The sequence below is a fragment of the Alligator mississippiensis genome, chromosome 1, assembly GCF_030867095.1.
Source record: "Alligator mississippiensis isolate rAllMis1 chromosome 1, rAllMis1, whole genome shotgun sequence".
Taxonomy (NCBI): domain Eukaryota; kingdom Metazoa; phylum Chordata; order Crocodylia; family Alligatoridae; genus Alligator; species Alligator mississippiensis.
Window position 1 is genome coordinate 93,081,909 of NC_081824.1, and position 26,583 is coordinate 93,108,491.

Consider the following 26,583-nt stretch of genomic DNA (forward strand, 5'->3'; position numbering starts at 1 on the left):
CCCAACCTTTGTTGCATGGATAAAAGCACTGAACATGAACATGAGCAGCAGGGTGCTGGTGAACAAGTTTCCAAACTGCCCCAATCATGGTGGAGTTGGGCATCTGCAGGGATGCCTGGTCTTTCTGATCCTCATCATCTGCATGATGGAACCATGGCCGAATGGCTCAGGCAAGACCCTGGGATCCACAGAGTGGAGATCCCTGGGGGCAGTGGGGCAGAGACAAGAGTCCTGGCTTACATGGACAACCTCAACATCCTGTGCAGGGACAAGTGGCCAGTGGAAAAGGTGCTGCAACATGCCCAGGTCTATGGAGCAGTGGCAGGAGCCAAGCTCAAAGTGAGCAAAAGCACCTGGACATAAGGATAAACTTTAGTGTCCGAGGCTCCAGAGTCTGGAATAGACTCCCCCCAGAAGGGGGGCACCTACTCTGGATACCTACTCTGGATACCTTTAAGAAATGCTTGGATGCCTATCTTGCCGGGGTGATCTGACCACAGCTGATTTCCTTCCCCTTGGGCAGGCGGCTGGACCTGATGATCTTGCAAGGTCCCTTCCAGCCCTAATGTCTATGAAATCTATGAAAGCTTTAAATATGAATAAGTTCTGGATAAACTAAGTGCATGGGTACTATATGCACATTTCTACAGCATTTTTAATTTCAAGGTTCTTGTTTTCAAATTTGCTCCTCATGTCCATGTGCTCGGGGGGAACAGGGTCTGACAGTAAGGAGAGGGGAAGAAGCTGCCAGGGGAAAATTTGGGGGCAAGCAGAGAGCTAAGGGGTTACCTGACCCCCCATATATATTTTCCCTGCTGTAGCAGTGAAAAGGGGACAAATTCAAGGCAAATCTCCAATAATTAGATTCGATATCTGGAAAACAGTAACACATTTATACATTTTCCAGATATCGAATCTAATTATTGGGGGAGGGTCATCTTGTAATCAGGGTCATCTTCTATTTGAATAAATATGGTATTTTGCAATCAGAATAATTTGTTCTATGAAAAATAAGAATATTAATAATGCAATGAAAGAACTGACTTAGGGAGGGGAGCAAAAATGGGGTTTCACATCTTCCAATTTAGGTGGTGTAAAGTATATTCAAAAGTACCCTTAGATTATTTGTAAGAGAAATAATAATTGCATTAATAGTAACCTGAGTGACAATAAAAGTATCTCTCTCCTTCCAAATTTAGTGAAGCTTCCAAACAAAGCATAATTCATGTCAATAGCAGCTCTAAAATGTCAGCAGCTTACTCCAAAAGTCAAGTTTAAACTATCCTCATTCCCCACCCACCCCCTCTAATTATAAAATCATCTGCGCAGTCATCTCTTAAATGTACATGTTAGGTAGAAACACCCATCAACTTACCCATGTTTCTTAACAGGAAAGTGTAAGATGTGTTGAAATTTTCAGCAAGATTTAACAGTGTTAATTGGTGAAACAACTGTGATATTAAAATAAGTAAAAGTAAATTATAAAGAAAACCTGTATGTTACATTCCTTGCCCTTTGACCTGAAGAGTAAATACTAGCCATTTTCTATGTGGAGTTAAGATTTCATGGGCCTTCATGCATATGTGCAAAATGCTGACTACAACAGTCCCTGATCCTCAGCGGGGCCTCTAGTGCCTTTGTCACATAAATATTTAAACAATAACAGAGTTTTGGCTGAATTTAAAAAATGCACCCAAAGAGAAAATGTATACACAATCTATGCACACCAACTGCTGAAACTTCCTTAGCCTGACGAAGGGTTTTTGAACCCGAAAGCTTGCTTAATAAATATTCTCCAACTATTTGGGTTGGTCTAATAAAAGATATCAAATTCACCCAAGGGACCTTGTCTGCCTATGTCCTTAGACCAACACGACTACAACCTAAACCCCTGCTACATAATCTATGTGCATTTTAAAAACAGGAAAGTATTTAGAAGTAGTTCTATTTTGCTAAGAAGCGAGAGAAAGTAGTTTTTATTACTGAAAAGTACAAAATTGTAACAAATTGATTAGGGTTACAGCTGACCCATAACAGTAACCAAATGCAATCATTTCAAACAAGGGTTATTTTTCACTTTTGAAAGTAAGATGCTGTTTGACTTTTCCTGCTAAAGATGGCTGCTAGATAGCTAACTTCCCCTTTAAATTTCACAAAAGATGATACACATTAAAAGTTCTTGCAAAGCTCCTGAGTTTTCATTTGTGTGAAATGGGTGAGATGCTAAAAGCAGTTCCATATTCTTTTGTATTGGGGAAAAACCTGGCACCACCACTCTGGCGAATAAAGCCAAGAAATGTTATGCTGTTTCCTTGAGGGTCTTCATAGGAGAGTGAATTATTCAGTCCTTATCACAATGAAATGTTTCAGTTACAATAAGTAAGCAGTGATACTTGATATTCTCCTGAACAGGATTTGTTGACCTGACAGGTAAAATAATATTCACCTATTATGAAGTCAGTGTGTGTATGATTACATTTGTTTTGAGTTTTTTTTCAGTTAATACTTAGGAATTTCTTCATTACTGCCTCACTTTCAAAACAGCCAGTTTTTCCTTTTAAAGTTACATTCTAAAAGAGAGAGGATGTCATAATAGTTACAGCAAATCAAGCTGTCCCTGCTTATTTATTCAACAGGTAAATGACACTCCAGAACTTAGTAACAAATCTTAGACAAACTAAACAAAAAAAGAAGTTACTATTCATGTAATTGTTCATAGCTAACTTTACTCTCTCATAACAGTAATTCATACATATAATTACTCCATTTTTAAAACTGACCAATTGGATACATTTGCACCTCAAAGAAGTTTCCTTTGTCAATCTAACAGTTGTTTTAAATGTGCTTGTGTTGACTTAATATCATTTATAAAAAACAGCTATTTGAAAGCAAGATGGATCATAAAAGGATTTTGGACAATCAGATTAGAGGAGTGTATAAAGTGTATGTAATATAAAAGGAGATACAACCAGGTTCTTGCTGCATGCTCACTTTTGGTGATAATGTTTTAAGGACAAAATCCATTCCTAAATTATTAGTGTATCATATGAATAGCTTCATCTGACTGACTTAACAAGAAATAACTTAGTAACGTATAATGAATATCAAAACATTTTCAATTTTCATACTGGATAGAAACATCTGTCAGTTCTCATCATCTCTTTCCTAACTGTGTGATATGCTGAATCCTTATGTGGGGTTTGCTATTATATATCAGTGAAACAAATGTGACATTAAAATAAGTACAAATAAATTATAAAGAGAATCTGCATATTACAACCCTTACCTTTTGGGCTGCAGGGTAAATGCAAGCCATTTTCAACAGTAAATTAAAAAAGACCTTCATTCTTTTCATGACATTTTATGTAGCCCATAAAAGTGCATGTAGAAAGTTCACATACAGGTGCTAGTTAACACACAATTGTAAAAAAACCCAAAACCTTAAGGTTCCAATACATTCAGTTGCTAAAAATATGCACTAATCTGAAAGGTAAGATGCAGACATCATGGTATCAGTTCATAATCTTTGGTAAAATGTTTTCATTTTATTTATAGCCACATTTGCTCTGATATCCATTTTGTGCATGGTCTGCTATTATTTATGCCAAGAGGAAGAAACAAGTGAATTTTAACAGTATTAGGGTATTACTTAGTACATTCAAGACTCTCTTCATACATTCTTTGAGGATTCTGCTATCACAATGGGAAAAACGAGTGACCACTACTAGCTCGTGTGACTTACATAATGTAGCTTTAACATAATGCAACTTTGCTATCTTCTGCCTTTAGGGGAAAAATTAAAGAAAGGTGTCAACATGATTCTAAGAACAATAAATTCTAAAAATCTGAAGTAAAAATATCAAGTATTTTGTACAAAATCTAAAATATAAATTTACAGTGGGGCTTACTTCTAATTTGATACTATAACCCATCTTGATAAATGCCAAAGGAGGAACACAAAGAACATTAACTAATAACTCAGTGTTCTAGGGATGGTCAGTCTTAAGTGATCACTGTCCTTACTAACACCCACCTGGAGGCTTGATTCTCTTCATTTTAGCAGTGGAATTCCTTCTGCTTTTCATCAGTATAAATAATAGAAAAATCAGGCTATGTTTTTAATGCTGAACTCTCCAAAAATTAGTGATATCACAATGGAGTTCAAATAGTTTTGTTTATACTTGAACATACTCACAATGCAATCTCAGTCCTCTGAACCTAAGTTATACATACAAGATTACCTCTCCAAACAGCTACTTATTACACTAAATAAGCTTGGATAATTGAAGGAATTTCAATACCCCTATGACCTTTGGAGTATTCAGGCTGTGCTGCATTTACAAACAATGGGTTAAATCAACATACCTGACAGGTGAGGACCTTGCAGCAATTAATTCCATTACAGAATCAAATCTTTCTTTGTGTAGTATTTAATGCTGGAAACCTTTGGAATCATGATTCTGGTGAAGAAAAAGGACTAAGATGTCTCCCTTCATTCCTTGTTTCAAGTATTTTTCTAACAAAGAGACTAACAAGCAATGGCAACACATTCTTCTGGTGAAGATTTGGATTCTATTCTGCACCCTTTACTTGGACAAGCAGAACTTACTCAGGCCTGCAGTCACCTTGAAGGCAATGCAATAAATCATGTGAGTAAGGGTACAAATTCAGGCATAGGGTCAAAATGTAAATGTACATTTATGCTGAGTGCCTGGGATTAAGTCTCAGTTCCTATAACAAATGGAAATAAAATGTGGGTAACAGTAAAAAGGACATTAAACCATTTTGACCCATTCTTTGATGCTGTGGTATTACTTTCAGTATCCCAATATCAGCAAGGACAAAATAAAAGGCATAGCTGTAATTACTGTAGAAACAGTTTGATGTTCCAATAATTTTCAGTGAACATGGCACTTTCAAAAACTATAAAGTTTGCAGGTTTAAATAAAATTCAGATTCCAAATGCCAAATTATTTAACTTTGACTGTGTACAAGTGTTTAATGAAAAACTGCCCCTGAAGAGCACAATGATTAAAAAAAAAGATTTATTATTAAAAAGCGATAAAAAGGAAGGTGCAAAAGTGGGGAGTGGAATACGCAATTTTAATACATGTTTTCTACCAGCCAAAATGTTGTGCTCTTAATGGCTTTATCACTGGTGATTCATGGTCTTCACCATGTACAAATGTAGTTAGCCACTTCCCACTGTTGCAGTGCCCTTGTATATGCAGCACACAAGTTAAAAAGCAACAATCTTAGTGCCTAGTCTTTCAGGTGCTGAGTGCCCTCAGCTCCCATTGTGAGAACAGTTGCCCAGTCTAAAGCAAAGCATGCTCCTCACAAATAATTTAGTGGTCAAAGTCTTGGGAATTTAAAAGGGCTTGTCACTTTTTTGCTTTCTTGGCTTTTTTCAGTATATCACACTTTTTCCTGTTGGGACGTCGGCATCTTTCATCAATGCTTGGTATACATTCGTAATGCCATACTTCTTCCATTTTCTCCACGGGGTAAACAGCTTCAACATAATGGCGGATCAGTCTCAGTCTAATGGGATCAAGCTGTTTTTTGTTACAAGCACCTGAATGGTTATATTGCAGTCTGAGATTCTCTGGAGTAAACAGCTCTGGAAAAAGTCTTACTAGAAGCCTGGCAGCAAAGTTGCCGACTGAAAGGCTCTGCTGTACGATCTCTCTTACCTCCTTATCAGACAGCAGATACAGAGAAGGCACGGGGAAGTCTGGAGTTGGAACAACAAGTTCATCCAGCGGTATCTTGCAAAAATCCTTGCTGCTTCTTTCTGGAGGCAATGGTGGTCCTTCAAACTCTTCTCTGAATCTTTCTGGGTTTATTGCATAGCTAAGAAATTCTCTTCTCTCTGGCCCTGGCACATGGACTTTCCGCTGCTGCTGGTATGTACGTCTCTGTTCAGTATCTCTGCGTCGACATCTCTCATCAAGCTTCCCAACAAATTCCAACGTCCACACTCTATCATTCTTTGCTCTTGGGTACAGTATTTGCACATAGTGTCGAATTAACTTAATCCTAGCGGGATCAAGCTGTTTCTTGCCTAGAGAGCCACTACAGTTGTATTGCTTCCTTAAGTTTTCATGAGTAAACAGTTCAGGAAATAAATGTACAAGCAATCGAGAGGCAAAGTTGCCTATGGAGAGACTGCTTTCATATATATTTTTAATCTGTTCCTTGTTCAACAAATAATCTGGAACAGGAACATCAAAATCAGGAGGGGGGAAGTCAAGTTTATCAAAATCTATTGGCACAAGCCAAATTTTTTTTGATCTTCTTCCTGGCCTTTCATAGTCAAAACTGTCCTCCACTTTTATGATAGATACATCATCTGGCAAACTAGAGGAATCGTAGCAATCTTCTCTCATCTGTTCACACTCACTCCCATCCATGTACATGCTCTCGAGTTCCTCATTTATTCGTTGGACACACTGTTGCAACCAGGCTTCCTCCTCTTGCACATCAGGAAAGTATATTTCTGTGTACCTGCGGATTATCTGAAGCCGAGAAGGATCTAGCTGTTCCTTTCCTGAATCTCCATAGCAGCTATACCTTTCACCAAGCTTCCTGTGGTCAAAGAGCTCAGGAAACAATCGGTGCAACAAAAACACAGAAAATTCCCCTGGCGTGGAAGCTTCATCTAAAAACTCATTGAGATCTTGAGCATCCAGAATATAATCTGAGCCAATTACACTACTCCTGTCCAGTGACAAAGCTTCTTCCTGCTCTTTATCCTCAATGAAATGAGAGGAATCCACCTGGTCAGCCTCATAAAAACTGGAGGACTGCACACTCTGCTGATTATTTTCCATCTCCCTTTGAGCCCAAAACCTACTGAAAAAATCATTAAGTTGTGGCAAACACTCCAGTTGCCAGACAGCAGTATTCTTTACAGAAGGGTAACAAACTTCCACGTAGTTCCGGATAAGCTGCAGATGAAGTGATTCAAGTTTCTTTTTGTTAAGGAAGCCACATGCACTGCAACTCCTGTTGAACTCATCATCACTGAAGAGCTCTGGGAAAAGTTGCACGAGTAAGCGACAAGCCAAGTCTCCGCCTGATGTGCTTTGATCCATGATTTGTTTCAGCTCTGTAGCAGTCAATTGGTACTCAGGGGGAGGCTTGAACTCTGCTACAGACTCTGTCGGGCTGACTTGTTTTTTAATTCTGTTGACCTCAAGAGACAAGAGGTCAACTTTACTGTGAAGCTGAGTCATGTTGGAATTCAGGGTGTTGAGGGTGTAAAACATTTTTTGTATCAAGGAGTATACATTTGGATCAGAATCTGTGCTGGCAGGTGTCACAACCATGGTATTCCCAGAGTCCCTTTTGCGATGATCATTACGAAGATGTGATGGGCTGCTAGGACTGATCTTTTCATACAGTTCATAGGAAGCAAACTGCTCTCCCCCTGGTGGGTTCTTTTTTTCTGTAATTTTGTGAGAGATGCCATACAGAGGTTTCTTGTAGGACGGAGTGGTGATGTCACTGAAAGTGTCCTCTTCACAAAGCCATGTTACACTGGGATTCTTGTTCTTGTTAGACTGTTCTACATTTGCCTGAGTGGGTGACCCAGTATCTCTGTTTTTCACACTTGACAAAAGCCCCTTTGAATAAACAAACGGTACATTAGTAAGGTGATTTGCATTAAAAATAAACAGCCATAAATGTGTGTTCCACACGTAGATATCATTTAATAAATATGCCCTACTTAACTTTCATCAGTGACCCTAATTGTGCTATATAAGTGAAATTCACAAATGCATTAAGGATATCAGTTAATCATGTTTTACAAATAAAATATTATTTTGGTTTTTTAATTTTGTTTGAAATCACTGTATTGATACCTCATAACAATGATAATACTTAACTTTTCACCTGAGGTGTTTTAAACACTTTCTTAAATTAAGTACCGTATTTACCCAAATATAAGACTACCCTGAATTTAAGACAACCCCCCCAATAATTAGATTCTATATATGTGAAAATGTGTAAATTTCCATGTTAGAATTGTTAAAATTTGTTAGAAAATTCTAACAAATTGTTAGAATTTTCCAGGTGTAGAATCTAATTATTGGAGGGCTGTCTTAAATTCTCCTCCTTCCCCCTACTGCTATAGCATGGAAAGCAGTGGCTAGGAGAGCCAGGTGGTCCCTTGTCCTCTACTCCCCACTTCTCCTTGCAACCATCCTGCCTCCTCAGTCTCTGCCACCTCCCCCCCCCCACAACTATTTCTGCTCCTTCCCCTACCCACTCTCCACAAATCTCTGCCTCTCTGTCCCTCTCCCCCAGTATCTGCCTCTTCCTCCCCCTTTACTGCCAGATGCTGCTTGGGCTCTGTCCCCTGCTGGGGCACAGAGCACAGCACCTGGAAGCTCAGCCTCTGCTGGGCTAGGCAGCAGTGGCAGTGCTGCTGATTGGCTGGGCAGGGGACAGAGTTTCTTTGTATTCCGTGCCCGGGAAGGAATCCAGTCTGAGCTGGAGCTGAGCTGTGCCTGACACTAAGGAGGAGGGAAGGGTACACAGGCGGGAGCAGAACCTGCAGAGGGCAAGCAGAGGTGGAGAGGAAGCTGCTGTGGGTCTGACTCTGGCCCCAATCCAGGCTCATGGCCAGAGTCAGGACCACAGCAGCCACCTGCCCCCCAGCTTCGCTTTGTAGAAAAATCCAAGACAAAGGGCTGATTGGGGGGGAAAAAATCCCTAGTCATGGACCTGAATAAATACCATACCATTATATATCACTTTGTATATGAAGAACTTGGAAGGCAAAGAGATTGAGTGGCAGCAGGTCAGTAACAGAGTCAAGAATAGAAGTCAGATTTTCTGACTCACACTCCTGTGACCTGGCTACTGAATCTCACCAGCTCATCCAACTGTATTTAGTGTTTCATTATGCTCTTTATTAACAGGTTATGGGAACATCAGCAAGATTGTCTGGCCCCAAAGTTGTGCTAATTTTCTCCTTCCACTACAAAAGAACATGGAAATGCTAACCTACCCCAGTTATGTAACTCATAAACAACTTTGTGACGATAAACCAAATTTGGGGGGAAAGAAATCAATATAGTGAACACAGTCTATAAATCAACAATGCCTTGATAGTATCTTTTAAAAAATGAAAGTAGAGCTCTTGATTTCTGAAAGCCAGGGAGATTTAGATTTGCTGAATTTCTCCTGGTTCTACACTACTTGCATAAGAAGTGCAAGCAGTGAGACCTTTGGAGTTCAGACCAAAAATCATGCAAGTACTTTATTTCTGAACTGTTTCTCTTTGTTTGAGTTCTGAAGCAAATGTTTTAATTAATTCACAGTAAATATTTAATTTATCATTTATTTTTGCACACATGGATATTGAGAATCTCTCCTAGAAAATTAAGTAGATGAACAACAACAAAACAATCAAATTACAATACGCAGAACTCAAACATGTGAGAAAACACGCATGCATTTTGCAGGTGACCATATTGAAATATTTTTCCAGCCTGCTATACAGAATATTAGTGAGATGAAAATATATTTAACTTACATTCAAGTACAAAAAACCAACAAGATACAGCCTTAGGTTTTAAGCTTTTAAGGCGATACACAATTGCTACCTACACTGAAGGCCCATCAAAGGGCCAGGCATTTTGTCTGAAGTTCTTCTCTGAAAAAAGAATGATCTGTACCCTTTTAACCATTTAATTTGCTTGCCCTAAAGACAAAAATAAGTTTACGCAACGTTTTACTCCTGTAAGTAACATGGAGCCAAAAATACCTATGCAAGCATGAAGTTGGGTTCTATTCTAGTTCTTGAGTCCACAACAGAATAAACTGAATTTGGACTATGGTGCCAGTTTCTCCTCTCATTACATTGATGCACTTCCACAGACAAATTTATGAGCACACCAGAGGCTGTGAGGCTGCAGAGATTATGTTTGAAGACATAATATGAAGACAAAAAGATTAATTCAGTGATGGTGCATGAGAAGCCTGACTTTGAGATCCCAGTGAATTCTGCAGGGATAAAGGTCAGAAACTTCTCTGCCCAGGCTTACTTCTAAAATGCTCATTCGATGCCAGTCAGTGACACAATATGAAACCACATAAAAACCTCTTTTTCAGAATCATTGTTCAGAGAAGCACCTGCTTTAAGTAGGAACTTAATTCCAACTTTAACATCCCTGTTTATAAGATTCAGTAATACCAGAGCAACTCAGATTCAGAACAAAGTAGCAGCCACAACTATGAATTTATTTGACTTCCCAGATAACACAAAACAAAAGCAGTGAAACCTGCATAGGAGGCTATCTTTATCTGGTGACCTCTCGTCTCCAGAGAATGCCCCAACTTATCCTCTCAAATTCAGAACGCACTTCTGCTCCATCTCTGTTAGAAGGCATATTGTGATAAGCAATCAATTTGTTAGATTTTAGGTTTCATCAATTTGGGTTGTTTAAATTATTTTTAAATAAAGCAGTTAAACGTGACAGTATGAAGGTATGTATTATTAATATGCAGCTTGAGAGCAAGACAGGATTCAGATGTATATTCAACTATGTGAACTCACTGTTTCAAGTACATTGTTCCACTTCAAAAGTTAACCTTTTAAAGTTTATATTCCTAGGTTTGGCTGTGGCTTTTTGGAAGAAAAGAGGTGCTTACGCTGAGAATTATGGCAGAGTTCTGTATGGTGTAAGGGCAACAGATCTTCTGCCCTTTCACTAATGTAGCTCATCATGTTTGGATCTGGTTGTGGGAGGGATTTGCAGATCTACATTTCAGAAACAGATGGTCAATGTTCAACTAACAATTGACAACACCCAAATCCAAACCAGTTTGAGAATGCCATGTTTATATGCAGTATAAAAAACAGAAACATTTAGCAATAGATAAAAAAGTGTACATTTGTTGTGAAACAGGATACTACTTGCATTGTTTGAAATATCCAGACAAATGCATAAACCAAGCAAACATTAGGCCATAATTGTAGATTCACTTGCTAGTAAGTCTATACAAACTGCACTGTGCTCATAGCAGCAGCGAATTTGGTCTGTAAGATGTAAACAGATAATCATGCATAGCCATGAGAAGACAAATCACCTCTTGGGTAAAGCGTCTTTTCTTCACGCTGGGTAAAGCGTCCTGCTGATTCCCGGAACCATCACCGCCAAGAGAGGTCTGTTTCCTTTTGTTGGAGTCCTGTAGGCTTGTAACTGAGCCATCCAGGGGCTGTTTCTCAAAAGGTCTGGATGCCACGGAGCAGTCTAGTGCTTCATCTTCATTTTCCGTTTCTACTTTGACAATATTTTTTTTAATATTTTTTACTGGGGAGAAAAAGTTTTACAACAATAATGAGCTTTCTCCAGAAACTTGTATTTTAATTCTGAAGCTGCCTTGTGAACAGTGGGTGATTAGTATGTCTTGTTTTTCTAGTGGTGTTAGCTAAAGCCTCACCCAAGCCAAGGCTCCACTGTGCTAGGAACAAGTGCAAAACTACAGGGTATAACAGTCCCTTCCCCAAAGAGCTCACAGTCTAAAAATACACAAATGGTGAATAGAAGATGCAGCAGGCAGAAGTCTGGAGCCAGGGAAAAGAAGATGGGTAACAAAAATAAAGGAAGTTTTTTTTTTAGTTTGCACTTTTAGCCATTTAGAATTGTTTCATCTCAATCAAGAGGTATAAAGTCTTTCTGCTAAAAGTAGTTCTGTCCAACTAAAATATATACAGAAGACAGCATTTTACCTTCATCGTCCTCAGTGAATTCAGCTGAGTTCATCTTCTATCCCACTAAATTAAAAAAAGACATTATCAGCACTTTTCTGAATACAGTGCAAAGGTGTATTTTCAGCCTTATGCTAACAGGTTTTGCATCATTTTATTGAGCTACTATCACTTGCTGTCCATGGACAACATTAAATATTCTTGAGTCATCTCCTATCTGCCCTAGGAAGCTGCTAGTTTTCAGATGGAGTTTCTGGCTACCTGCAACTTGCACAGCACTGTAAAGCGAGCTACAAAAAATCTACAATAAGCCTAATGGTTTATAACTGGACATTTTAATTTTCCCATTCTGTGATAAAAGTGATCCTGGCAGTGCATAAGTATAGTACTCTAAATAATTTTGTTGACTACCTTTAAAGAGCGCCAAAAAACTTTGGAGTCCATCGAGTGACCATTACAAACATGTTTCATCATGGGGTAATTCTCACTGGTTAATACAGTGAAAAAACGCATTCTGAACTTTTTTATATGTATGAATAAATCTTCATCATGACCACCCCCTGCCCCCCAAATGCTATTGTGATCTGGACCATGTTATTTAAGTGCAACAATCCACAGTTTTACAATAATCTTTTTTTCCCCCCCTTATGATCAATTGGTGACTTTCAAACAACATCAAATGCTTTTATTATGGAAAAATAAATGTTGTAATTATTTAAGGCATTTTTAACATCATTATTTCCAAACAGTCTTCTGTTGCTAAAGCCTGAATGGTTCAGTATTACCAAGGAAAAAAAATCTGTTTAAAAAATAAGGGGGAAAAAAAAATCCATCTTTTAGTAAAAGTGAGATCTTTTACTGTGCTGCTAAAAGAGGTGTGCATGCAAGTCATGGGCTAGATGGGAGGATTGGGGGAAGGTGACCATAAGCCACCTTTGTGCACTCCTGATTCTAGGCTATTCCATAGGCCAGGCTGTCTGCTGAAGATACCCTCCTCCTCTCAACATGCCTCCTCCTAAACCAAGGTTTGCAAATAATATCCTCAAAAGAACTGAGAAAGATTGCATTGATGCTGGAACCGAGGAAGGCAATTTTTCTGTAGGCAGCCGAAAAGCTTCTGGAGATTCCTCATGCCACGGTGCCCCTTTTACTTAGCAGAGCGCTCAGCTGCAGCCTACGTGGGTAAAGTGCAGGCAGTAAGCTCCTGCTGGTCCGCCACTGCCCTGTTACTCTGGCAGATGTGGTGGTGGTGGTCTGCGTCCCTGACACGAGACAGCAGGGCCAGAGGCCCGGTGAGTTTGCTGATGTGTGACAATGCCAGCAGAGGGACTTGAGTGGGGGGAGTTTGTGCAACCTGCATGGCACTGGTGGAGTATCACCTGCACAGTGTTAACAGCTGGGGTGGCAGGGCTCACCTATGTGGTGGTGGCAGTGAGAAGGCTCACACAGCAGCAGTGGTAAGAAGTCCACGTGGCAGTGCTGCAAGGGAGTCCATGCAGCCCCCACGGCATGCAGCTTGCCCAGTGCGTGGCCCCAGGCCTGCGATCTGTACAGCATGCAGCCCCCAGCCACTGAAGTCAGACAGTCCTGACCTAGCATATGGCTTATCCCCAGTGTTAATCACACTTGGGTTCAAGCCTGCGGACTTGTTTACAGAACTGCTGTGTCAATTAAACTAAAATTTCTTTAGTTAAACTGTTACATTGTAGGGAAACACTGAATTTAGTTTATTAATGGCTTATAAACCAGATAGAAAGCCCGCTCGCACAGGGGGTAGTGCAATATGAAGCAAGCATATTTTTAAAAATATTTTAGAAAACTGGTACTTTGTATGTGTTTAAAATAGGCCCATATAAGCCTTAATGAAAAAATCTCAAGATCACAACACTCTGACAAGTGTGCTATGAAAAGGTTAAGCTTAACTGCAAGAAGAGGAGTGTAATTCTGTTTGTGCATAATTTGCCCAAATAGCCCATACACCAAAATATTTAGTTTTGAGGCTATAACTCTTAATTACACTTTAATGTTTTATAGTAGGCATGGCTCTGGAACACAAAGCACAGTGCCAAAATGTGGACGTGACAAAGATGACTATGACAGGAGAATCTTGTTGCTGGAGGGTTTGTATATTTAAGAGGGGCTGAGGCCCAAACAGGCCTTGGAGCAGACACGGTTACAAGAATCACATGCCAGGAAGGCAGTCACATATTTTAGAAGTTTTCCAGGCAGCTCTCTATTTCTGCATTAGAGCCACCAGGTGTGGAGAGCACAAACATGGAATGAGAATGGAAGAAAATACACTTATGTGAAGAAAAAGTATGGGAGAAAAACACCAGGCATGACACTTTGGAAAAGGTGGTCTAAAAGGAGGAGTTATGCGAGAGCTAAAGAAACAGCTGGAGAAGAGGGTATGGAAAGGAAAGTATAGCTGACAGAATTTTTTGGTGAACAGTTGGCTGAAAAACTTGTTTAATAGGGTGACTGAAAAATTTGCAAAAAAAAAAATTAGGCAAAAAAAGAAAAAACATTCAGAAAAGTCCAAACATTTTGTTTCTGAACTTCTAAAACAAGACATTTTGCTTTCTCATTTCAAAGCATGTTTTCTTTGGGAACATTTCAAACATTTAATTTAAGAATGTTAAAAACCTCAAATTAAATTTAACCCTCTCTCAAAATTATAAGGATTCCCCACCCACTATGTTACCCCCCCAAGAATTACTGCTTTGGGATAATTCCAAGCAATTTTTTTCTTGATTTTTTTTTTTTTTTTTTAGTGGGGGGGTGGGATGGGGGAATCACCGCTTTAAAAAAAAATATTTACACACCTCCAGTGGCAGAACTGGGGCCTTTTTTTGGAACAGCATTCAAGTTCAGCTGATAAGATTTGGGCTGGGGGGGGGGAGAAGAAAACCAAAAAAACATGGCAAGAAATGGTGAAAAAATAGCCAAAATGAGAAAACCATGAAAGAAGGTCACTGACTCTGGTTGATGCTTTTTACTTCCCAAAGTGTATGAAGATTTTTAATTATTTCCTGGACTGCCCTGTTGATATACAAGTGAAAAATTCTGTATTTCTTCTTCGCCATGTTGTTGATTAAATGGTTCTCCCTCAGATAGTAACTAATTCTAGAGGAGAGTAAACAGGTGCAGGGCAGATAACATTAGTCCTGAAGTGCTTGCATAATGTGGCCTGGGAATTTGGGTTTGTAGCCATGACTACTAGAATGGGGAACTCGGGGACATTCACCCTCAGCTGCAGTCTGTTGCTGGGAAAAAGGATCAGAGCCGCAGCTTGTGACCTTGTTTCCCAGGAAACAGCATTTGGGAGCATCTCAGGCCTTTGGCATTTTACATACCAAATACCCACAATGAGCAAACCATAGGCTACACTAATTCGATCTTGTTGAAGTGTACAGGAGATTTGCTGCAGTCTCCACAAAATTACTTGTTAAAATTTAATTTGTAATTTTGTAAGCTATCTTTGAACTAATTTAACCCCCACCCCCCAAAACAAGTTGGTATACCTCAATGTTTAGTTTCTGTACACTTTAAATGCCTAACTGAATTTTTGTTTTAAACACTTGCTGTGGGATAAACCATTTAATTCCTGGGTTTACATATTGTTGGCCAAGTTTTAATAGGAAGAATTTGTGTGAATTATTTTAAAATGTCTAAAAAATAAATCCATAGTAGATACACATATAAGCATAGAAAAAAGTATTTAGAAAGACAATCCACAGGTCCTGAAGCTTTGCAGGCTAACATTAAAGCAAGTATGTTCTACTCCTTACTCTTTCCTCAAACTTGCACCCAAAAGGCATCCTGACTAAGGGCATCTGCAGGTCTGTTTGTATTGGAGTCATTAGATATCTATCACAGGAAAAATGCAAAGATGTGCATTACTCAAGTAGATTCAGTATTCAAGAAAGGAAAAGCAGAGTAGTTTTCCTATGTGACAGGAGACTCCACCCCTAGAATGGAAGCAATAAATCATTGAAAATAAATTCCTAATCTCACTGCCTGAGTGCATATTGTATAGCATAGCAAGGTTCTTTGGGTAGATGTGATATATTTTATTAGACCAACTGCATAGTTGGAAAAAAGTTCTTAGCACGTTTTTGGGGGTGACCACCCTTCTTCAGACATAAGAAGTCTCTGCTGTTCTGATACTCCAAGGAATGAGAGAAGCCAAAAGTGTGGCAGGGTGTCAGTTAGAATGTAAATAGGTAGAAATTAGGGAAACAAAAGGTAGAGCAGGGAAAGGCCAAAGCTGAGTAAGGGAGACTCTGCAGTAGTAGTAATTCAAGGTAGAAAAGAGGCTATAAAAAAGAAATAGCTGGAAATTAGGAAGACAAAGGGCAGAAAAGTAGGGGAGGTAAGGGGAGAAAGGGGAGGGAAAAAAGAAAAGTGTAAGAGGTCAGGTCAGGTTGTAATGTGGTACCTGGTGAATCAGATGTCAGGCAGGTTATAATGTGTCATAAATCCAATGTCTATATTGAGTCCATGATTTTTTGTATCCAGTAGATTTATAAAATGAAGTTCACAGGCTCGTCTACAAAAGGTGTTTTGTACGTTTCTTTAGCATGGCATATGATTTTTATGGAATCAATGTTTGACTCCTAAAACAAATAAAAATGGTTGCTGAAATTGTAGCATGTGCTCACGTGCTGAACACTAGACTGTCTGTGCTTTCAAAATATGAATGGTGGGGAAGTATCGTTTGAGCAATTTCTATGGGTTGTTATGGTTTGTGTAGGCTTTCCTACAAAGGCACAAATATTCCCTCTTACTTAGCCTGTTATCACAACCTTCTAGATACAGCCATGTGTTATAATTTTGAGACTTCTGACAGATTAAGCCACTCTGGGAAAATAGAGTTGTTTACAACTTTACAGGCTGGCAATTCTGATTGGGAGTCCATAGTTATCCATTTGTCTCAGAAAACAACAAAACACTTTTTTTTCCTCATCTTAAATACTGATATGGAATCAATGTTTTTTTTAAACCAGGTCCAGTCCATAGAGAACTGGCTGGTATTGGTTCTATTTCCAGGCACCAGCCTATATTAAAATATGGTATTTTCTTGCATACAACATACCCCCAGACAAGACATACACCTTGTTTTTGAGAAGGCAGAGCTGAGCAAAAAAGATTTTTCAAAAGTTATGGCTGCATAGAAGAGACAGAGCCTAACCCCTTTCCTGCTTAGCCAGAAGGTGGAACCCTACCTGATGCTAAAGACTGGTTTCCATGGGTGAATCTATTATTTTAAAAAGAGCTAAAAACAGTTTGCAAGGCTGTGAAATAAGACAGGGCAGGAATATCTAAAAGAGTAAAATTGCCAGAAGAAAGGTAAGCTTGATCAGTGGAACATCAAGACAATTAAGAAGAAGAGATGATCTTAATACCTGTAAAGAACAATGAACCACTAAATCAACTGATTCCCTCAACTGACTGAATAGAAATGCCACTAGATGCTAGAAAAGCAATCAAAGCAGAGTGCTTTCAACTTACTTTGTATTATTCAATGGACTAGAGGGAGATTAACTTTATAGCCCGATACTTAGAGATGATCATCTGGGATAGGCCAGTAACAGATTCAAGTCCCTGCCCTAAAACAAGTAAAGGAGGGATCTGAATGCAGGGACTCCCATCTTCCAGATTAAGAGCCTACTGGGTGTAATGTGGTCTTTTTTCTTAACTCCCCCTCCCCCCACAGTAGAGGGGTGGCTTAATTTAGGGACCTAACTCCAAGACAAACTACTTAACTCAGAATACCAACCAGAAACAGGCATTACTGACCCAGAGTTAAGCACTTGACATCCTTTGAGGGATGGGGCTTAGTTCTGAAACTCTTCAGTATTTCATACACCTTAGTTTAAGCAGCTGCCCAATCAGCATGCCAGCTTCTATGAATCCCATTTTATATTCACCTAAACCTCTCTATGCATCGTGTAGAAAGCTTGAGCTGAGGACTTCAGTAGGTGACAGGATCTTAAACATTAAGTTTTCCCTTGTCAGTCTGTGGATTTAGCTCTAAATACTCTCCTAATAATATTTTTTCATGCAAAGAAACTTTTCAAGTTAATACAACATAAAAGAACTATGGAAAAAAGACCAGGAGCATTCAAAAGACCCTCTATTAAGATGGGGTCTAGTCTATGAAAAAAAAATGAGAATTCCTGAGGTAAACACAGAAGTCACAAACACTTAAGAATTTGATATGGATTTTCATAAAACTGCAAAGGAGCAAACTGTAAAGCATATTTTGAATGTATTTTAGTTTCATGGTGTTGACTGTATTGTAATCAAGCAGGTTTGGTGACTATTTGCAGATACTTTCTCCTTTATGAAAGATCATCTTTTAGATGTGCTTTCTCAAAATCATGGTCTTTAAAGATGTTAGGGATCTCATCTTGGTGGCCTTCTGTGTATTTTTCCAATTAGTATGTTTGCATTTTCTACCTGCTGCAACTGTAAGCCAAGCCATAACCTCAAAAACATACAACTCAGTTTATCCACACCACCTTTAATAACTAAGACTACAACTTCATATGTTCACCTAATTCATCAGGATGCCCGAGCCTAACTTGAATGGTCGTATAACTATTGCTTCCCCTAATCCTATTGATATCAAGTCATTGCTGTCTACTGTTTACATTTGTAAGATCTACAGCAGTGGTTCTCAACTTTTTTGGATTTGAGGGACCCCTCCATACATTTTCTGAATTGCGTGGCACCAAATTTAAAAAATGAATGTATATATTACAATGCTTACCTCCTTACATAGGGACTGTGCAGTAGGGGTGGGGATCATCCAGGCAGGGAGAAGCCTGAGCCTGACTTATCTGCTTATCTCCTCGCATCTCACGGTACCCTTCAAAGGACCTGGCAGTAACATGGGTAACCTGGCACCTTGGTACCCTGGCTGAGAAGCACAGCTCTACACAGCAGTGAACGTATGTTTCTATGGGTACCATTAAAAGGGCCTCCCATAACTGGTTTTACAACAACCAGAAGTATCTCAACAATTATATAGTCATGTAAAACATCTTCCTGACATTACAGGATCAAGACTGTTCTCTTTCTTGGTTAATATTCTCTTAAAAGTTTAGTAAAATTCTGGTTGATGATTTTGAAGTTATAAGTATTAAAAAGAAAAGCAAAACAAAGAAAGTTTCTAAAGGGCCCAAAGTTAAGATAGCTCACTTTAAACTTCAAACTTCCCATGTTCTTCAGTAAGAAGTTCCTTTGAAATGTCTGAAGAAAATTTGCTGAGAAAGAATGAATACCTAAGTTTAGAAAATGCATGCACCATCAGACTGTCAAGGACAATAAACATACTGAACCACTTATTACACAATTAAAATTTTTTGAGTATCTGTGTTCATATATCCAAAATTCATATTTCTAGTCTTGTAGAACAGGATTCCTATTTAAGAAGCCCAAGTCTTGGAACCTGACTGAAGAGTCCCACTCACTAACATGGTAACTGCAGATCTCTTTTTCTCCACTGCACAGCATTCCAAATAAACATTTTAATACCAATATCGGCAATCAGGTCAAAATGAATACCTCAGAATTCTACTGCTAAAATCCTGTGCTCAAATAAATCTGCTCTTCATAAATGGTTTGTTCCTCCAATATCCTCACGGTGGTACAAATGCTTCATACTTTTTACTGAAGGCAGCCAGCACTATGTCCCGGACTTCTGCTTCACTTGCATCTGAAAAGACAGGCTCTTCTATGCTGCCTGGTCAAAGACTGAAATGTGCTAGTATTTTCTAGTGATGATGAGGATTGTTGAAAATTATTTGCAAAAAAAATATTCACTTTGTCTTAAGCATGCAGTGTCTGCAAAATATAATTTTAAAAGAAACAGCTGAATTAGTGGAGCCTAATAAGTAGATGGAACTTAAGCTGTTGCTATATACTGCTACTTATTTTATGACTATCAACAAAAGAAAATAGATGCTTCCTCTTCTAACTCACACATTCCATTCCCATACCACAGATCTATCAAAGCAGAATGCCCACATTATTGTACTAGATAGGGGTTCACCAATAAACCTTTTTTGGGCCAATACCTATGGCCAATTTTTAACAAGCCGCATCGGCCGATACTGATCCAACTGCCGATATGCAGCCCAGCAGCTTGGAGAGCAGGGTCCGACTGTTAAGTCTGTTGGGGAAGAAGGGGCAGGGGAAGGAAAAGGGCATGGGGAGGGGCAAATCGAGGCCCCCATGATGAGGGAGGGAGTGGGGTTGGGGCAGGGATTGGTGTTACCCAGTCTGGGTGTGGTGTGGGACAGAGCTGTGAGCAGCTCATTGGGATAGTGCAGGGGGCAGTTCCCACTACTACATGCACCCCTAGGGCAGGCGCAGGTGTGTGCCTCCTAGATCTGTGCGCGGGGTGAGGGCGGGCTGCCCACTCTGGTGGGGCCGGGCTCTTCCTGGTGGGGGGGTGCTGGACTGGGGCTGTGCTCAGAGTGGGCAGAAGCTGTGCTGGGAGGGGGGCCTACAGGGTGGGCTGCAGCCACTCCAGAATTTGCCATCACCCCCCTACAATGACCTCTTCTCCCCAGTGCTGCTGCCTGCCCTGAATGCAGCCCCGGCCTAGCCCCACCCCCGCTGGCAAGAGCCTGTCACCGCCCCTGCCCCAGTTCGCAGCAGCAGCCCACCCTCACCCCATACACAGATCCGGGGGGGCACACGCCCCCATGCCTGCCCCGGGGGTGCATACAGTGGCAGGAGCTGCCCTCCTGGGGCAAGCCGCTTGCAGCTCCATTTCCCACCCCATCTTGGCTGAGCAGCACCTGTCCCTGCCCCAGCTCTGCTCCCTCCCTTACCGTGGGAGCCCCAATCTGCCTCCCCTCCATCACACTTACTAGCTGGATGCTGCTGTCCAAGCTGCTGGGCTGGCCACGTGCATGCTGCAGCTGCGCATATGCACACGGCATTTATCAGCAACATTATCAGCCAAAAAAAGCCGATTGCCAATAATGTCAATTTTCCTTTTATCACTGCTGATACGATATAAACTGATGTATCAGTGAGCCTCTAATACTAGATATTTATAGAGCTGACACCTGTATGCCATCAAAGCACAATCCTCAGGTAAATATTAATTCTCAATGTTGGTCAATGCCTGCATTGCAGCTATATGATAAATTTTATTTATTGACAAGAAACCTGTATATTTAAATTCAAGATGGTCATTTTTTTGCCAAACTGTATGAACCAAAACATAGACTTAGTATACAAGAATTGTCTTTACTGGACATCATTACCATAATGGATTTGCATGAAGTTATGCTTTATCTTTTCCTTTTGTTTAAAGAAACTGTTTACAGGCATGTTGCATCTTACGCACGGCTTAGGTTCTGAGGGTCAGCGCGTAAGGCGAAAATTGCGTATAGTCAAATCGCCACCAATTTGACTAGCAGTGACTTCCTCTGCCTCCAAAACCTTCCGCCGCCGCCGTGGAGCCGTGCTTGGAGCTGCGCAGCCAGCGGCACAGCGCGGGGTGGAGAGGGGGATGGCCGCGTGCCGCTGGGCCACTACCATGCTGCCAAAACCTCCTGTCGCTGCCGCAAACTCAAGCCCCGCCCCCCTCCCACCCCGCATATAGTTGAATTTGCGCAAGTTAAATGCACATATGATGCGACTGTACTGTACTTCCATATTTTAACTGCTCTGGGCTAGATCCAAAAAAAACAACAAAAAAACCAGGCAGAAGTGAAGTGGTGAAGTCCAGAACTGATCCAAAACACTTTCCTCACCTTTTTGAGTGCCTCTGAGAGTAGAAAACTCAGGCAACTCCCAGTTTGATACTGAAGTTCTCTAGATGTCTCTCAGTGCTTTAAAGTACAGCTCCTGCACAATCCCAGACTAGGGTGGTTCTGAACAGTTTGACACTCATCACACACCTACACTCTATCAGGATTCAAAGACTAGGCAATCCAGGATTCAAAGACTAGGCAACCTACGTTGCCCAAGATGTCCAATCTGTAGGCACATTCAGAGTAGATTGATAGGTATTAGATGGATTACGTTTGCAAAAAAAACTGTTTATGGTCACTTTAAATGGTGGTGGTATTAGTCCCTCCTAAAGGTTATGGCATTCAGCTAAAAAATGGAAGACATTCAGGTTCTTCCAAAGTTTGAAGGGCCTCAATCCATGGCCCACCTCCTAGAAGAGTACCCTTATTACCACGCGGTGCTAGGTTGGGACAGTTTCTGCTCTCCACCTGTTGAAGATGTGCCTCCATGCAGCAAAGAATCCAAGATTCTGGTAGCCAGAAAAAATGGAGTGCAATTTTGTAGCCTGCTTGTTAGGATTCTCTCCTCCTGGGTTGGGGGCTGGGTTCTAGTTCCTACTCCCTGCACCAGTTACATATTTTATAATACAGTCATTGTATAAAATATGTAAAAAGTTCTGTAAGCAAGGCCAGTAATGCAGGACCCTACCCCTACACCTCTGGATAAGTGTCCTAACCACTAGACTCTTGATTCACAATAACCACTAACTCTTGATTCACTGTGGCAAAGTATCATAGTTTTCATAACCCAGCTGGGGAGTACCTCTAGCTAGATTAATGTCTCCCTCGGCTAGGTTAAGAACAAACCCGTCTCTTCTGTCCGTAGCCTAACTGTTAGAACATTTCCCAAGGAGAGAAGTTACACATAAACTGGGTAAAGCGACTGGACACCAGTTTAAACCTGTAACAGAACATAAGTTCAGCATACATAAACTGCTTTCAAAATGACCAAACCTGGTTCAAGATAAACCTGGATGGATGAAATATCCAACTTAACTGATTTAGGTTAAAAGAGTTTATGAAACTTATATCCCAGATCCCCTCCTGATTCAAGTTAACTCACAGACCCCCATTATCCCAGGATGCTTTGTGGCCCTGGGCTATGGTGTCTGCTCCAGAGAAGCATGGCCTGCCCCACTCCCAGATGTCACAGCGCTGAGGCAGTAACACCTCTGCTCCCTAGCCTGTTTCCTGCCTGTGCCAGTCAGCCTGGTGGGAAGGGGTGGGGCAAAAGGAAGAGACCTCCAGTCCCATAGCCTAGGTCTGCATAGTGTGAAGGGAGGGGAAGCCCCCACCATGGGGACTTTTTGTCCCCGTCACAGCCTGGTGAACCGGGCTGGGTTTACTTCAGCCCCACCCCTTCCCCAGCCACCTACATCTGAGGAGCTGTAGCGTGTGTAGCCAGTCCTGCTGCCCGAGCATGCAGCAGGCTGAAGCAGGGTGGTAAGATGGCTGGACTCCACTTCCTAGCTGCCCCAGCAGCAGGAGCTCCTTCAGGCCACTGCCTATAGTGTTGCTGCCACTATAGGACCTAGCCTTGGCCCCAATGCCCCAGCACTCCAGCCTGTGCACTCTGCAGCCACCACTGGGGGCACCTGATGAGGTCTTCATGGGGACCGAGCTGGGACCCATGTGGGCAGGGCATGCTCAGGCAGGAAGATGGGATAGGGCCACAGGTAGGTGGGGAGTGGTATCCAGGAGTGGGACAGGAATGCAGAGCTGGGATCTTGGGGTGCTGACAGTTCGGGGCTGTGGTCTGAGGCAGAGCCATGATCTGCTGCCCACAAATCCCTGCAATGAGCGCTGTTTCTGCAGGCAGGGGCATACTGGGAGTGGATCACAGCTCTGCTCTGGGCCCTGGCCATCACCATCCCAAGATCACAGCCCTGCCTACCTATCCAGCCCTCGGATGCCAATCCACGCCAGGCTGCGGTCCCATCCCACTGCCCAGCCAAACGTGCCCTGTTAGAACATGTTCCAGGCTGCTCTTGGGCCCCGGGGCAAAGCTACTTAGGGACTTTTGGTGACTTGCTGCAGGAGTTGGGGGTTGAGGGGAGGTGGAAGAGGGAAGGCTGCTGACCAGCCCACAACAGCTCCCTAAAACTCACTAAGTGGCCCTCCAGCCCAAATAACTGTCCACTCCTGTGCAAGCCCCTTTCAGAGGTACTGCTGCACAGGCAGAGCCACCATAGCCAGGTACAAGTGCCCCGTGTGCTTCATGCCCAGCCAGACTGGGAAGGGCGGTGCGCTTAAGCAAGCACTCCTCCTGTATTAGATTTGGACTATCTAATAAACCTAAAGCAGGCAAGAGAGTCTGTTCTTGCTGTATCCCTCCCCGCCCATGCTCCTCCCAGAAACAGAAACAGGCAGGACAACTCTACCTGCCCCCACCACCTACTTTCAGGTGAAGGGTCAGATATGAAGGGCTGAAGCACAAAGTGCCCTTTTCAAGTCACTATTTGCCCAGAAGTGTGTCTAACATCTCTCCCAACTGTACAGCTGGTTCAATAAAAGATACCGCTAAAAACATCCTTAACTCTCATAGTTTGGGTTATTAATAACCAGGTCCTCAACTTGAGAAAGCTATTGTAGCTCAGTGAAAGCCATTTTCTATCAGCTGAACACTTGGTCTCTCTAGAGCCACTGAGTGGTCAGTTGCATCGCAAGTGGTGACCTGGCCACTCATTCATTCAATTAACAGCACAATAAAATGAGGAATAAGCCACAAAGTTATCACATAAACTGGGTAAAAACTGTAGCCAGTTCCTATCATGCCTTTAATTGAATCTGTGGCTAGCTCTCCCAGACTCCTGCAGGCTCTAGCGGCTGGTAGCTGATCAGGGCACCCCTCCAGAGTTCCCCCTGAGCTGGCAATACAATGCTGGATTCCACCATCGCATCTCCTGCCATGCAAGACCTGTTGGGATCTTGCATCAGAGCCCTTCTCACCTTTAATTTAACATGTCAGAAGCCTAAGTATTACCTATTAACGAGGTTTGAGAGTGGTATTCTTCTCAGTGGCACTGGGGTCCAGTCCTGAATCTTTGTTACCTCCCGCAACACAAACCAAACACTAGCAGATTTCTTCCGGATTTCCTGGAATTTTTCTGGAACTTCAGTTACCAACTTTTTATTAAAACACCCCTCCGCTCGTGGAAACTAAAAGACACTAGGTTTGCCTGACATGCAGAATGAGCAACTGAACAGAAAAGGCAATGTCAGCATTGCACTTCTGCCTGCACTGTCTTCATCTGCTAGTGTTAAGAGTCACCTAAAATTACTACAGCAGAAGGAAATTACAGGGAAAAAAAATAGATTTTCTTTGCTCTTATGTACCAACTGGCAGCATGTTGTGTACAGTCAGCCAGGCTCCCTGTCTGTAGCCTGTGCTGTTCCCCGCCCCCAGAAAATAAGTATTAAAATGCAACATGAAAGGACTTAAAAAGACAAGACTCACTGGTGGATCTGGCACCTGAAACTAGTCTGAAACTTTTCTTCGGAGAACTTATCCAAGTCACCTGCACTTGAAGCAAGGGTGAATGAAGGGAGACCACGAAAGCAGTGGGAGGCCAGCGTGGCCTTACCCCACGGCAAGAAATGAGCAGGCAGCAGGAGCAGAAACCAATCCCCCCAGGGAGCAGCCCCAAGGCGCCCGCGCCCCTGCCCCGAGGGGGGTAACGGGGTCCCCGCGCCCCACACCGGCCGCCCCAGCGGCTCCGAGCCCCGCAGCTTCGTGCGTTTCCAGCCGGGGGAGACGAACCCGAGCCTGCCCGCGGGGAAAGGGCGGCCCGGGCCGGCGTCTCCTGCGGGCAGGACTTATAGGGCGCGCGGTCGCTGCCTTTTATTTTTAGCGCGGGGGCGACTCCCCCAGCCGCCAAGGGCCCGCCCGGTGCCCCGCGCCACCCCACCGCCAGGGAGCGCCTCCGCCACGCGGAGAGGGGCGGGCACCACGTCACCCCCAGGCACGGCGGGGGAGGGGCTCGCGGGCGCCGACGGCCGTTGGGGAAGAGCAGCTCGCGGGTAGCCACATGTCCGGGGTGGACGCTCCCACGCACTGCTCCTGGGGCTCGCCGGCCACCCCCGGTGTGGGCAAAGAGCTGGGGTGGGGGCGAGTCCCGGGCTTTCCCTCGTGCCACGTGGGAGCCGCCGTCCGGGGCGGAAGCCCCGCCCCGGGGCGGAGGCAGCAGCTGCCCCGCCGGCCCGCGCGAGCTCCCGCGCTCAAACCCACGAGTGCGGCGGTGGTGGCGGCTTCCGGCGCGCGGCCCGTTGGGGCGGGCGAGTCCATGTGGCGGGGGGAGGGGCGGCGGCGTGACCGTTCCACTGCCGCTCCCCCCGCCAGCGCCGAGGTGGAAGCGGCCGGGCCGAGCGCGCCACGAGCCACGGCGCCATAGCAACGTTCCGAGCGGCCCACAAAGGCCAGGGCCGGCCGGGCGGGGGTAGCGGGGCGGTTGGGACGGGGCCTGAGGCCCACTCCCCCCGCGGCGTCCGGGACAGGCCCGCGGCCGCTCCCGCGCCAGGGGGGCTTCGCGGAGTGGGAGCGCGGGCGCTTACCTGCGGGGCTAGCGGCGGGGCCGGGGCGGCTGCGAGCGGCCGCTGGTGCCCGCGTCTCCCCCCCGCTCTTTGTGTGCGAGGGTCCGCGCGCGGCGCTCTCGCGTGACGTGACGGGACCGTGTGTCATTTCCGCACAAGGACACTGAGCCCCGAGCCGCCGCGGCCAGCGCCACCCGCCGCCCCGGGGCACGGGGGGAGGGGGGCAGGGCCGGCTGGTCTTGCCTTGCCTTGCCGCGGGGGGGAGGGGAGAGCGGCCCGCGCGCCGCGGGGAAGCGGCTCCCACTGGAGACCCCCGTCCTTCCCCCCCGCGCGCTGCTGCCCGGGGGGGCGGGGGCCGTGGGGACAGCAGCCCCGCCCGGCCCGGCCCGAGGAGCCCGGGGCGGGGCCCACTCGCCGCGCGTGACGGCCCGTGTCGTGCTCGCGCTGCCTCAGGCCGCCTACGCGTCCCTCGCCCCCATCACTGCCTCTCGCAGCGCGTGTGCG

General features: G+C 43.4%; 1 protein-coding gene across 11 annotated transcripts; it reads right to left on the reverse strand.

Annotated features, from left to right (window-relative positions):
• Positions 1-1,942: 1,942 nt before the first annotated feature.
• Positions 1,943-26,449, reverse strand: BEND3 (BEN domain containing 3). Of its 11 annotated transcripts, none has more exons than XM_059732595.1 (5): positions 26,101-26,449; positions 19,304-19,582; positions 11,750-11,794; positions 11,107-11,330; positions 1,943-7,631 (listed from the first exon to the last, which is right to left on the reverse strand). In XM_059732595.1, exons 3-5 carry the CDS (start codon positions 11,781-11,783, stop codon positions 5,385-5,387), a joined length of 2,505 nt encoding a protein of 834 aa, XP_059588578.1. In that variant the 5' UTR covers positions 11,784-11,794; positions 19,304-19,582; positions 26,101-26,449; the 3' UTR covers positions 1,943-5,384. The 11 variants fall into 11 exon arrangements, with proteins under 11 accessions (XP_059588578.1, XP_014461331.1, XP_059588575.1 ...); XM_014605845.3 differs by lacking the exon at positions 26,101-26,449 and adding an exon at positions 25,007-25,856; XM_059732592.1 differs by lacking the exon at positions 26,101-26,449 and adding an exon at positions 21,511-25,000.
• Positions 26,450-26,583: the final 134 nt, after the last annotated feature.

Bases quoted from the DNA above. Each gene is read 5' to 3' on its own strand.
- BEND3 (XM_014605848.3), bottom strand. From the start codon at position 11,783: ATGAACTCAGCTGAATTCACTGAGGACGATGAAG. The intron at 11,331-11,749 runs GTAAAATGCTGT...TTTTCTCCCCAG, and splicing joins ATTCACTGAGGACGATGAAG to TAAAAAATATTAAAAAAAAT. The intron at 7,632-11,106 runs GTGATTTGTCTT...GTTTATTCAAAG, and splicing joins AAAGACGCTTTACCCAAGAG to GGGCTTTTGTCAAGTGTGAA.